This window comes from Coregonus clupeaformis, chromosome 6 (assembly GCF_020615455.1).
Source record: "Coregonus clupeaformis isolate EN_2021a chromosome 6, ASM2061545v1, whole genome shotgun sequence".
Lineage (NCBI taxonomy): Eukaryota > Metazoa > Chordata > Actinopteri > Salmoniformes > Salmonidae > Coregonus > Coregonus clupeaformis.
Window position 1 is genome coordinate 29,727,001 of NC_059197.1, and position 12,769 is coordinate 29,739,769.

Genomic DNA, 12,769 nt, shown 5'->3' on the forward strand with positions numbered 1-12,769 from the left:
TGACAAAAAAAAAAGGACAGTTCCTCATACATGTTAGGTACAGTTCCACACAAAGGTTAGGTACAGTTCCACACAAAGGTTAGGTACAGTTCCACACAAAGGTTAGGTACAGTTCCACACAAAGGTTAGGTACAGTTCCTCATACATGTTAGGTACAGTTCCACACGAAGGTTAGGTACAGTTCCACACAAAGGTTAGGTACAGTTCCATATACAGGTTAGGTACAGTTCCATATACAGGTTAGGTATAGTTCCATATACAGGTTAGGTATAGTTCCATATACAGGTTAGGTATAGTTCCATATACAGGTTAGGTACAGTTCCATATACAGGTTAGGTACAGTTCCATATACAGGTTAGGTATAGTTCCATATACAGGTTAGGTATAGTTCCATATACAGGTTAGGTATAGTTCCATATACAGGTTAGGTATAGTTCCATATACAGGTTAGGTATTGTTCCATATACAGGTTAGGTATAGTTCCATATACAGGTTAGGTATCGTTCCATATACAGGTTAGGTATTTGTATTTGTATTTATCATGGCTCTCCTTTAGCTGCTGCCAAGGCAGTATTTACTCTTCCTGGGGTCCAGCAAAATTAAGACAGTTATACATTTTAAAAACCTTACAATACATTCATAACAGATTTCACAACATATTAAGTGTGTGCCCTCAGGCCTCTACTCTACTACCACATATCTATAACACAAAATCCATGTGTACATGTGTGAATAGTGCGTATGTTATCGTGTGGTTGTATGCATGTGTCTATGTTTGTGTTGCTTCACAGTCCCCGCTGGTCCATAAGGTGTATTTTTATCTGTTTTTTTAAATATGATGTGAGTTACTTGATGTGGAATAGAGTTCCATGTAGTCATGGCTCTATGTAGTACTGTGCGCCTCCCATAGTCTGTTCTGGACTTGGGGACTGTGAAGAGACCTCTGGAGGCATGTCTTGTGGGGTATGCATGGGTGTCTGAGCTGTGTGCAAGTCATTTAAACAGACAGCTCGGTGCTTTCAATATGTCAATACTTCTCACAAACACAAAAAAGTAGTGATGAAGTCAATCTCTCCTCCACTTTGAGCCAGGAGAGATTGACATGCATATTATTAATGTTAGCTCTCTGTGTACATCCAAGGGCCAGCCGTGCTGCCCAGTTCTGAGCCAATTGCAGTCCTTCTTTGTGGCACCTGACCACACGACTGAACAGTAGTCCAAGTGCGACAAAACTAGGGCCTGTAGGACCTGCCTTGTTGATAGTGCTGTTAAGAATGTAGAGCAGTGCTTTATTATGGAAAGAGTTCTCCCCATCTTAGCTACTGTTGTATCAATATGTTTTGACCATGACATTTTACAATCTAGGCTTACTCCAAGCAGTTTAGTCACCTTAACTTGCTCAATTTCCGGCACATCGTTTGCTTATGTGGGTGTGTGCGCTGGGGAGATGTACCGTTTGAAAGACTTATGTGTGCACTTTGCTGTTATTTGCTGTGGGATAAGAGTCTGTTCTAAATTTCTACATTTGTTTGCGTTGACAACAACAGGGGGGAGTGTCCATAGGAATTGATAATACTGGACACAGGGATATTTTGCTTGAATAAAATTCAGAAAAGACTCATGTTAGGATAAGATTGTCACGGTTTCGGCCGAGGCTGCCTCTCTTCCTTGTTCGGGCAGGCTTCGGCGTTCGTTGTCTCCGGAATACTAGCTGCCACCGTTGTATGTTCCATGTTCGTTTGCTTTTGTCTGTTTGTTGTGACACCTGTTCTCGTTTAGCGTAATTAGTGTCCTATAAGTTTCTCGTTGTGTTTGTCTAGTGTTGTGTGTTATTGATTTAGGTCTGTCGTGTGTTGTGCTTGGATATTGCTTATTCGCTCGGTTGAGCTTCACTCCACTGCGTTGGAGCGTTTACGCACATGTTTAGTGCGCCTTTGTTTTGTCGCCTTCGTGCGTAATTTCGCCTTCGGGCAAGTGTGTTCGTATTTTCCTTGTTGGAAATTGAACTAAAGTCTTTTGGACTATACTTCGGTGTCCTGCGCTTGATTCCACCACTACACCCACCTACAGCATTCTTGACAAAGATTTATGTTAGAGATATATACATATATATGTTTTGGTTGAGAACAGGGGTTTTAGTTTTTTGTAAGGAAATATGTAAGTTAAGGTTAAAATCTGATGAGTCTCCGTTGGTGAGAACGTTAATAATTGTTAACTATATATGAGCCCCCTGGAAGGACGTTAAGGTTAAAATCTGATGAGTCTCCGTTGGTGAGAACGTTAATAATTGTTAACTATATATTTGCCCCCTGGAAGGACATTAAGGTTAAAATAAAAAAAATAAAAAGAATAACGTTTAATAACTGTTAGAGGAGCATGAGCTTACAGCCGTTAGGGTGTACCTGCCCCCAGTGGGAATCGAACCCACAACCCTTGCATTTCAAACACCATGATCTACAAACTGAAAAAAAAAAATTTGGATCCACGATGTGATACTGGCATTGGCTGTATTTCATATTGCAAACGGACAAGTACATTTGCAATACATTTCAATGGGCGTTTATTATCACGAATTGGACATGCTGAAATCAACACCAATGAGCAAGGGAGAGGATCCACTATCATTTCTTGGCCAGCCCGAGTTGAGTAAGCTTTACATTTGGGCATTTCAGCTTTGTAAGAGCATATTACAGCATGTCCAATTGGTGATAATAAATGCCCATTGAAATGTATTGCAAATGGACTTGTACATTTGCCATATGAAACATTGCCAATGCCAACATGTTGTAATGGACATATTGGCATTGGCTGTATTTATTATGGCAAAAAGACACTGTTTAAGCAGTGATTTACCATCACCAAAAGGACAGGCTGAACTTACAACCAACTGTTGAGGGAGAGGAACCACTATGTCTGTTTGACTCATACTGTACATTGCTAATGGACTTTTTGTACATGCCAGTCTTAACATGTTATACTGCAATTGGACAGTGGAAACGGAAGAATGACCTTTACCATCAACAAATGAACAGGGGTGAAATCAAAAAACTGACAGGCTGAAATCAACACTGAGAGGCAAATGAATGGCATCACTGTTGTCTATAGGCCGTCTATAGGCCGCTCCGAGTTCAACGATGTGCCCCACTTGACCGTAGCTCGCTCGGTCTGACCGCAGTGACTGTGTCTGTGTGTGTCTGTGTGTGTCTGTGTGTGTCTGTGTCTGTCTGTGTCTGTCTGTGTCTGTCTGTGTGTGTCTGTGTGTATGAGAGTAAAACTGTCCAACAGGGGGGCAGAGCAGGCAGCCCCTGTGGAGGCAGGCCCTGTGGAGGCAGGCCCTGTGGAGGCAGGCCCTGTGGAGGCAGGCCCTGTGGAGGCAGCCCCTGTGGAGGCAGGCCCTGTGGAGGCAGGCCCTGTGGAGGCAGGCCCTGTGGAGGCAGGCCCTGTGGAGGCAGGCCCTGTGGAGGCAGGCCCTGTGGAGGCAGCCCCTGTGGAGGCAGCCCCTGTGGAGGCAGGCCCTGTGGAGGCAGGCCCTGTGGAGGCAGGCCCTGTGGAGGCAGGCCCTGTGGAGGCAGGCCCTGTGGAGGCAGGCCCTGTGGAGGCAGGCCCTGTGGAGGCAGGCCCTGTGGAGGCAGCCCCTGTGGAGGCAGGCCCTGTGGAGGCAGGCCCTGTGGAGGCAGCCCCTGTGGAGGCAGGCCACTCTCTCCCCCCTTTCTTTTGGCCTGCTGTCCCTCTGGAGTTCCAAGTCGGTAAGCTGTACTCTCAGGCCCATGGGAGATGTCTTTTGAACAGGCAGGGAGTACATAATTAGAGACATGGAGCTCCAGAGGTCACAAGGTCAATGTGGGCCTGCATGGAAGTAAGCAGGGCCACAAGGGTGCAACAGCTTTAACAGAATAAAACAAAAATAAAGTGCCCTAAAGGTTATTCTAGCTGCGTGCAGCGGTTCATTCAGTCTGACCCATCCGAGTTGTTCCCCCACAGGATAACATGGAATGCTCTAACTCTGCTCCTGTTTATGCAATTAGCAAAATTCCTTCTGCCACATGTTCAGGGTCACCTGTAGCTCTACAGATATCAATATGAATACAGTACATGGTCCCCTTCATATCTTAAACGGGACATTTTAACAATAAATCTTATGTCAAATTCCATTGTTACTAATTGCCATGGGAAAGCAGTCAAGTCAGCCATCCCATTGATAAATTCATCAAAAACTGTCAAAGGACAGAACATTTGAAATGTATTTGTACAGTAGAGTATCCCAGTAGTGGACTTTATTACTTAAAGCCATAGTGTACATTTTTGTAACAGGAATGGAATTGACTGAATGATGAATTGATGTAATGGTAAAAGACTGAATTTGACTGTGAGCTGACAGCAAGGGAGGAGTTGGAGGTGTGTTTTAGTGGGAGGAGTGTGTTTTGGAAATAGAATGTGTTTGACTAGAGGCTGACAGCATGGGAGGGGTGGAGGGAGTGGTCTCAGATGTGTTTATAAGCAGCAACTAAGCAGCCTGGAGCATTGTACTTCCTGGATAGCTGAAGTGATTGTGTAAAGGTTTTTATTTACTGTTATTTCACTTTTCAATAATATAGATGGCTCCAGTGCGTTCTCTATTTCGTTCATGTCCACTTTGCTTTAAGGTTGTGGTTGGCTTCAGTCAGCACCTTAGGCAAGTACACAACGTTCGGAACACTGAGGAGAGGATTCTCCTTTGTAATTGGCAGTGGGGCCGTGTCAATATCAGGCAGGAGCGGTGTCCAGTGACAGGATGCTCCACCCATGTCAGCAGGCTGGACCGGCATATGGACTCCCATACAGAGCTCAACAGAGCACAGAGGAGATGGGCTTTAGAGGAGGTGAAGAGAAGTCTGACAATGGAGAGGCTGGCGGCATTGAGGGCATCGATCCCTATTATCCCAGTGGCCACCGATTTTGATATTGTGGAGACTGCGAGGCAAGAAGAAGAGGAGGATAACTTTTTAGATACTTTTGCAGAGGAAGAGGAGGAAGAGGGCTGCACATATGATTACTGCCACTGCCAAGCACCACTTTTGAGGCTGCAGAAAGCTGTGAAAGAGAGGGATGAGGCCCTGACCAAGAAAAGTGAGACCATCCAATCCATTAGAGAGGACAACCTGAAGCTGATCTCTGAGCTGCATAGAGTGAGGAAGAGGTACCAGCTACTGAAAAGGCAGATGGGGATTCTCAGGGTGAGTCCGGCAAAGGAGAGGTCGGCAAAGAGGTCCCTCAGCTTTCAGGCCGAGGCAGACACAGCCCAAGAGGAGCTGCAGCTGGACCAAGTGACAGGTTCAGGGGACCAGACAGAGGAGGCTACAGCGTCCGGATCTGGCAGCAAACTTATCTTCCCGGGCTCTGCCATTAGTAAGTACTGTTTCTTTAAATAGTGGCAAGTGTTTGTGTTGGAAAGTTTTTTTTTTTTTTTTAACAGCCTGACTGATTCATGTTGCCTCATGTGATTGTAATTATTGTCTAAAATGTTATGTTTCTTTGACAGGTGTGTTTCTTGAGGGATTCAGGAAGACCTGTGAGGGCCCCAATCCAAATTATAAGCTAAGGGAAAATTGTGCCGGAAAGATCAAAAAGGGTAACGCAATTTTTTGAACTACATGGCGAAGGATGAGACCTACCAATCCAATCTCATTTTCCTGACTAACCATGACAAAATAAGGGGGTAAGCAGAGTTCTTTCTTTTTAGTCTCATCAGCGTTCATTAACAATGCAGTAATTGATTGTATGATTTGTGTGTGTGTGTGTGTGTGTGTGTGTTTGTGTGTGTGTGTGTGTGTGTGTGTGTGTGTGTGTGTGTGTGTGTGTGTGTGTGTGTGTGTGTGTGTGTGTGTGTGTGTGTGTGTGTGTGTGTGTGTGTGTGTGTGTGTGTGTGTGTGTGTAAAGGTGAAAGACAGCAAGGAAGCCAAGGTGGTTTACAGAAAGACCCTGCTGGAGTGCCAGTCTCTTGCCAAGGCCAAGATCCCAGAAGTGCTGAGTACGTCTTTCTAAATCTGTGATGTCACTGTTATTACACACTTATAAACGTCAGACATGTATAGAGTGCAGTGTAAAGATGCATGTTATTATTTTCATGTCCCCACAGAAACCTTGGAAGAAACAAGGACACAGAAAAATCAGTACCAGTTTAATGGAGACCTGTGGGCCTACTTTCCCTCCATATGGCCATAGACCGGGCCTGGATAAGAACATGTTGGTGGAGGAGGTGGAGGAGGCTAAATGTGACCATTCTGGGATGTATCTGATCAGTGTAAGTCTAATAACGTACACCTGAATGTGTTTATTTGTTTGGTTGGTTGGTTGGTTGTTTTTGGAAATAATTGCAGTCGCCTTTGCATCATTGAAAGACAGCAAGGAAGCCAAGGTGGTTTCCAGAAAGACCCTGCTGGAGTGCCAGCAGGGTCTTTCTGGAAGAGCATCTGGTCAGAGGGGTGGTGGCACAGGAATCCTCATCTCTCCCAAGTGGACATTCTCAATTTTTCCCCTAACCCATCTGTCTATCTCCTCATTTGAATTCCATGCTGTCACAGTCACTAGCCCATTTAAGCTTAATATCCTTGTCATCTATCGCCCTCCAGGTTCCCTTGGAGAGTTCATCAATGAGCTTGACGCCTTGATAAGTTCCTTTCCTGAGGATGGCTCACCCCTCACAGTTTTGGGGGATTTCAACCTCCCTATGTCCACATTTGACTCATTTCTCTCTGCCTCCTTCTTTCCACTTCTCTCCTCTTTTTGACCTCACCCTCTCACCGTCCCCCCTACTCACAAGGCAGGCAATACGCTTGACCTCATCTTTACTAGATGCTGCTCTTCTACTAATCTCACTGCAACTCCCCTCCATGTCTCCGACCACTACTTTGTTTCCTTTTCTCTCTCGCTCTCCTCCCACACTACTCACTCTGCCCCTACACAGATGGTAATGCGCCGCCGCAACCTTCGCTCTCTCTCTCCCACTACTCTCTCCTCTTCCATCCTATCATCTCTTCCCTCTGCTCAATCCTTCTCCCTCCAATCTCCTGATTCTGCCTCCTCAACCCCTCCTCTCCTCCCTTTCTGCATCCTTTGACTCTCTGTGTCCCCTATCCTCCCGGCCGGCTCGGTCCTCCCCTCCAGCTCCGTGGCTTGATGACTCATTGCGAGCTCACAGAACAGAGCTCCGGGCAGTGGAGCGGAAATGGAAGAAAACTAAACTCCCTGCCGACCTGGCATCTTTTCACTCCCTCCTCTCTACATTTTCTTCATCTGTTTCTGCTGCTAAGGCCACTTTCTACCACTCTAAATTCCAAGCATCCGCCTCTAACCCTAGGGAAGCTCTTTGCCACATTTTCCTCCCTCCTGAATCCTCCCCCCCCGCCCCCCTCCTCTCTCTCTGTGGATGACTTCGTCAACCACTTTGAAAAGAAGGTTGACGACATTCGATCCTCGTTTGTTAAGTCTAATGACACTGCTGGTCCTACTCACACTGCCCTACCCTATGCTTTGACTTCTTTCTCCCCTCTCTCTCAGATAAAATCCTGCGACTTGTGACTGCAGGCCGCCCAACAACCTGCCCGCTTGACCCCATCCCCTCCTCTCTTCTCCAGACCATCTCCGGTGACCTTCTCCCCTACCTCACCTCGCTGATCAACTCATCCTTGACCGCTGGCCATGTCCCTTCCGTCTTCAAGAGAGCGAGAGTTGCTCCCCTTCTCAAGAAACCAACACTCGATCCCACTGATGTCAACAACTACAGACCAGTATCCCTTCTTTCTTTTCTTTCCAAAACTATTGAGCGTGCCGTCTTTAGCCAACTCTCTTGCTATCTCTCTCAGAATGACCTTCTTGATCCAAACCAGTCAGGTTTCAGGACTGGTCATTCAACTGAGACTGCTCTTCTCTGTGTCACGGAGGCTCTCCGCACTGCTAAAGCTAACTCTCTCTCCTCTGCTCTTGTCCTTCTAGACCTGTCTGCTGCCTTTGATACTGTGAACCATCAGATCCTCCTCTCCACCCTCTCCGAGCTGGGCATCTCCGGCGCGGCTCACTCCTGGATTGCGTCCTACCTGACCGGTCGCTCCTACCAAGTGGCGTGGCGAGAAGCTGTCTCCGCACCACGTGCTCTCACCACTGGTGTCCCCCAGGGCTCAGTTCTAGGCCCTCTCCTTTTCTCCCTATACACCAAGTCACTTGGCTCTGTCATATCCTCACATGGCCTCTCCTATCATTGCTACGCTGACGATACACAACTAATCTTCTCCTTTCCCCCTTCTGATAACCAGGTGGCGAATCGCATCTCTGCATGTCTGGCAGACATATCAGTATGGATGACGGATCACCACCTCAAGCTGAACCCTGGCAAGACGGAGCTGCTCTTCCTCCCGGGGAAGGACTGCCCGTTCCATGATCTCGCCATCACGGTTGACAACTCCGCTGTGTCCTCCTCCCAGAGTGCGAAGAGCCTAGGCGTGACCCTGGACAACACCCTGTCGTTCTCCGCCAACATCAAGGCGGTGACCCGCTCCTGCAGGTTCATGCTCTACAACATTCGGAGAGTACGACCCTGCCTTACACAGGAAGCGGCACAGGTCCTAATCCAGGCACTTGTCATCTCCCGTCTGGACTACTGCAACTCGCTGTTGGCTGGCCTCCCTGCCTGTGCCATTAAACCCCTACAACTCATCCAGAATGCCGCAGCCCGTCTGGTGTTCAACCTTCCCAAGTTCTCTCACGTCACCCCCCTCCTCCGCACACTCCACTGGCTTCCAGTTGAAGCTCGCATCCGCTACAAGACCATGGTGCTTGCCTATGGAGCAGTGAGGGGAACGGCACCTCTGTACCTTCGGGCTCTGATCAGTCCCTACACCCAAACGAGGGCATTGCGTTCATCCACCTCTGGCCTGCTGGCTCCCCTTCCTCTGCGGAAGCATAGTTCCCGCTCAGCCCAGTCAAAACTGTTCACTGCTCTGGCACCCCAATGGTGGAACAAGCTCCCTCACGACGCCAGGACAGCAGAGTCACTCACCACCTTCCGGAGACATTTGAAACCCCACCTCTTTAAGGAATACCTGGGATAGGATAAAGTAATCCTTCTACCCCCCAAAAAAAAAAAATTTGTAAAGTGGTTATCCCACTGGCTATAGGGTGAACGCACCAATTGGTGAGTCGCTCTGGATAAGAGCGTCTGCTAAATGACGTAAATGTGCCCTTGAGCAAGGCACTTAACCCTAATTGCTCCTGTAAGTCGCTCTGGATAAGAGCGTCTGCTAAATGACTAAAATGTAAATGTAAAAAATGTGTGTGTTTTTTCTGTTCAATTTCTAATAGGTGGAGGAACACAAAACGAATAGAGACCATGGCATGGTCCAGATGTCGCTGACAAAGGATGAGTACACTTGGTTTTCAGACTTCCTCAAATTCAAGCACTGCCTCCCAGGGGGAAAGAAGTCCCAGCACTTCTTTTTCAATTCTACAAGCACTCAGCTCAAGAACCTGCCTGCCTACCTGAGGGAGGTGTGGAAGGAGATGGGTCTGCCTGAAACTCCTACCTTCACTGACCTGCGGACCTCCATTGTCACTCATGTAAGTCAGATTAGATATGAATAGAAGTATTGTAAGATCCTATTCCACTGATGTCTGAAATAATATCAATTATTTTTATTTATTTGTGTCTGTGTGTGTGTGTGTGTGTGTGTGTGTGTGTGTGTGTGTGTGTCTTTTTTGCTTGTGTCTTACAGGTCAAAAACATGCTGCCGAAGGCTGACAGGGAAAGGGTGGACAACTTCATGTGCCACGACATCCAGACGGCAGATACATTTTATGCCATCAATTTAAATCCGTCCCAAGCCAGTGAAACCAGGGCACTCTTCGAGGCAGCATTAAAGGGAGAAGATACCTCTGTCACCACCGAGAACCAGGCCTCCACCTCTTCAAAAGAAAGCGGAAGGCAAGAGAGGAGGACTCCCTCTCCGAGGGGAGCACCACCCCGAAGAGACCAAGGTGATGTACCAGGAGTCTGGCCCGTCCTCCAGGGACTCGGAGGAGGAAGAGGTCGAGGATGAGGAACGGACGGCCAGACAACCTGTGGTAAGATCAGCTATTCCGACACCACACATTAGATTACCAAATGTGCTTGTACACCATGTAACAGTCAAACGTGCATTTTTTAATATATATATGTTCTCTTTTGTGTTTGCTGTGCCTGAAGACACCCTCCAAGTTGACCATGCCTGAGCTGGAGCAGTACCATACCCCGAGCAAGAAGCAGCTCATCCTCAGGCGCCGCATGGTGGTCGCCGTCAGCCCCCTGCTAGTCTCACCCATCAAATTGAAGAGCAAGTCGCCCCTCACCTCCCCCATTGTCACGATGCAAGGTATGCAGCAGCTGAATTCAAATGAAGACCGACTCAAAAAAGCCATTGCCTCAAGGAGGAGGAAGCTGGATGAGAAGGTGCACAAGGAAAGAGGGGGAGACTCTTAAAGACTCACTCACATTTACACTGTTCTGATTTGTGTTGTGTGGTTTTCTATTTTAGTGTGCCTGTTCAGATCATAAAATGTGTGTAATTTATTCAAACTGTCTAATCTATTTTCCATGTTGGTGTGATTCTTTATAATGTTCCAAGGTTTGCTCTGTTTAATAAAAATGTTTTTGAGTAATTTATTGTGTTGTGCTTTTTTAAAGGTTTGGATTTGGTCTGTGTCACTTATATTGCAAGTGTTGAACCTGCACTGTCTTGTCTTTATTTTTTTTAACCAACATTCACAGACAATAATCTTAATCCATTGTGTCTGTGAATGTTAGTAAAAACAATAATCTTAATTAATTTCTCTCTGTTATTTATCAGAGAGAAATTACTTAGGAAATAGTCCATTTCAAAACCTTCTCAGAGTGTGAACACAATGCAGCTGCCAACTAGGTTTATTGTTGGTTTGACTTAGAGTTTTCAGAGGTTTATGTCCTGAAATAATGGTGTTTTTTCAACTTGGTAGCTTCATTTAGCACCTATATCCACTCTATTATTTTGTGTTCCTTAACTTAGTTTGGTTCATTTAAAAATAAGAATGCAATAACATTTTAGTAGACGCTCTTATCCAGAGCGACTTACAGGAGCAATTAGGGTTAAGTGCCTTGCTCAAGGGCACATCGACAGATTTTTCACCTAGTCGGCTCAGGGATTAGAACCAGTGACCTTTTGGTTACTGGCATAACACTCTTAACCACTAAGCTACCTGCCGCCCTAACACTACTTTACCCTATTCCAAACCCTTGTGGTATTGACAAATAACAATTCAATTGAACAAGTATCTTTTATAACAATAACATCTTTAATAAAACTTCAAAAATAATTTTCAATACCCAAACCCTTATGGTATTGACAAATAACAATTTAATTGAACAAGTATCTTTTATAACAATAACATCTTTAATAAAACTTCAAAAACAATGTTCAATATAGGAAGAATTGATGACACTTGCGTTGACAATCTAGACAGATTTACACAAAGGAATAATTATTTGATCAACATTCTCATGCAAAAAATATAAAAACTCTTCTTCTGCGACAGACAGTTCTGCTTGTGTTGCCTGGGTATACCCATCCTGTACATCCCAACCAGCTACACTCCAGTCTGGCCCAATGGGAGATTCCAGCAGTCCTACAATGTCCCATTCGGTCACCATTGGAGGCTGAGGGTTTTTTAATCGAAGAGCCCTTAATTTAGATAGGGCTAGTTCTCTTCTCAGGATGTCAAGCTGCGCTGTGGCTTCTGAATGCTGGAAAAAAACCGAAAAAACAAGAAATGTATGAGGGTTTGATTCTGGTTAAGCAGTTGAACAAACACAAATAGGACTTAAAAATGTATCAAAGCTAAGACTTACATTTAGCCTGTGTACTGTCATCATGTGACGCAACAGCCGTGCATATTTTATTTTGCAAATGGGACAGTGTGTGTTCTGTACTCCTATTTTGCCTCTCACTAAGGCCTAAAGGAAGGCACTTTCCATCGTGTTCATCACTTTGTGGACAATCCTTAAGTGAGAACGAAGGACAGCATAACTTTGCTGACAAATGGGGCAACACAACATTGTTGAGCTCATCTGTGAGGGGAAAAATATAAAAAGTCACACCATGCATTGTTTTAAAAACATTTCCCCAACATGACAGCTAGAGCAGACCCCCACCCCCTACATACACCTTGCTCTGACTCTCCCCAAAGCTGCACACAGTCTCCCAAGAGTCACACAATAATCTGACAGGCCACTCTGCACAAGCTGAATTTTGAAAAGAGAATTATAAAAACATTTTAAAGGTGTACCTACAAGATGTTTGTCAAAGTTCCTCACTATGAGGAATCTTCAGAGTGTATTTTTCTCTCAGATTGTTAAACTCTGAGTGAATGACATACTCATTTACATGTGAGAAAGCTACTTCGAATACACACAGACACTAGGTGACAAAAGGGGCATGATACAAGTTCAAAAGCCAATCACAGGAGGGGTCAAGAAAAGAGAGAGAAGTGAAGAGCTACATATTTCCACAAAACACACTACTTAATAAACACACCACTTAATGAACACAACTTACATTTACATTTACGTCATTTAGCAGACGCTCTTATCCAGAGCGACTTACAAATTGGTGCATTCACCTTATAGCTAGTGGGTTAACCACTTTACAATATGTTATTTTTGTTTTATTTTTTTGGGGGGTGGGGGCTGGGGTAAGGGGGGATAGAAGGATTACTTTATCCTATCCCAGGT

At 45.6% G+C, this 12,769-nt stretch overlaps 2 protein-coding genes across 2 annotated transcripts; both read left to right on the forward strand.

Moving 5' to 3' along the window:
- The first annotated feature begins 4,165 nt into the window (after positions 1-4,165).
- LOC123491065 lies at positions 4,166-5,625 on the forward strand. Its single transcript, XM_045220948.1, has 2 exons — positions 4,166-5,385; positions 5,519-5,625. The coding sequence occupies exons 1-2, from the start codon at positions 4,596-4,598 to the stop codon at positions 5,623-5,625; spliced, it is 897 nt and encodes a 298-aa protein (XP_045076883.1). The 5' UTR covers positions 4,166-4,595.
- Positions 5,626-6,202: 577 nt separating this feature from the next.
- Positions 6,203-10,486, forward strand: LOC123491066. The gene is made up of 5 exons (XM_045220949.1): positions 6,203-6,280; positions 9,334-9,588; positions 9,744-9,945; positions 9,980-10,092; positions 10,214-10,486. Exons 1-5 carry the CDS (start codon positions 6,221-6,223, stop codon positions 10,484-10,486), a joined length of 903 nt encoding a protein of 300 aa, XP_045076884.1. The 5' UTR covers positions 6,203-6,220.
- The last annotated feature ends 2,283 nt before the right edge of the window (positions 10,487-12,769 follow it).

Coding starts and splice junctions, on each gene's coding strand:
- LOC123491066 (XM_045220949.1), top strand. CDS start 6,221: ATGTTGGTGGAGGAGGTGGAGGAGGCTAAATGTGACCATTCTGGGATG. Junction 6,281..9,333: donor CTGGGATGTATCTGATCAGT/GTAAGTCTAATA, acceptor AATTTCTAATAG/GTGGAGGAACACAAAACGAA. Junction 9,946..9,979: donor CTCCACCTCTTCAAAAGAAA/GCGGAAGGCAAG, acceptor TCCCTCTCCGAG/GGGAGCACCACCCCGAAGAG.
- LOC123491065 (XM_045220948.1), top strand. CDS start 4,596: ATGGCTCCAGTGCGTTCTCTATTTCGTTCATGTCCACTTTGCTTTAAG. Junction 5,386..5,518: donor CTTCCCGGGCTCTGCCATTA/GTAAGTACTGTT, acceptor TTTCTTTGACAG/GTGTGTTTCTTGAGGGATTC.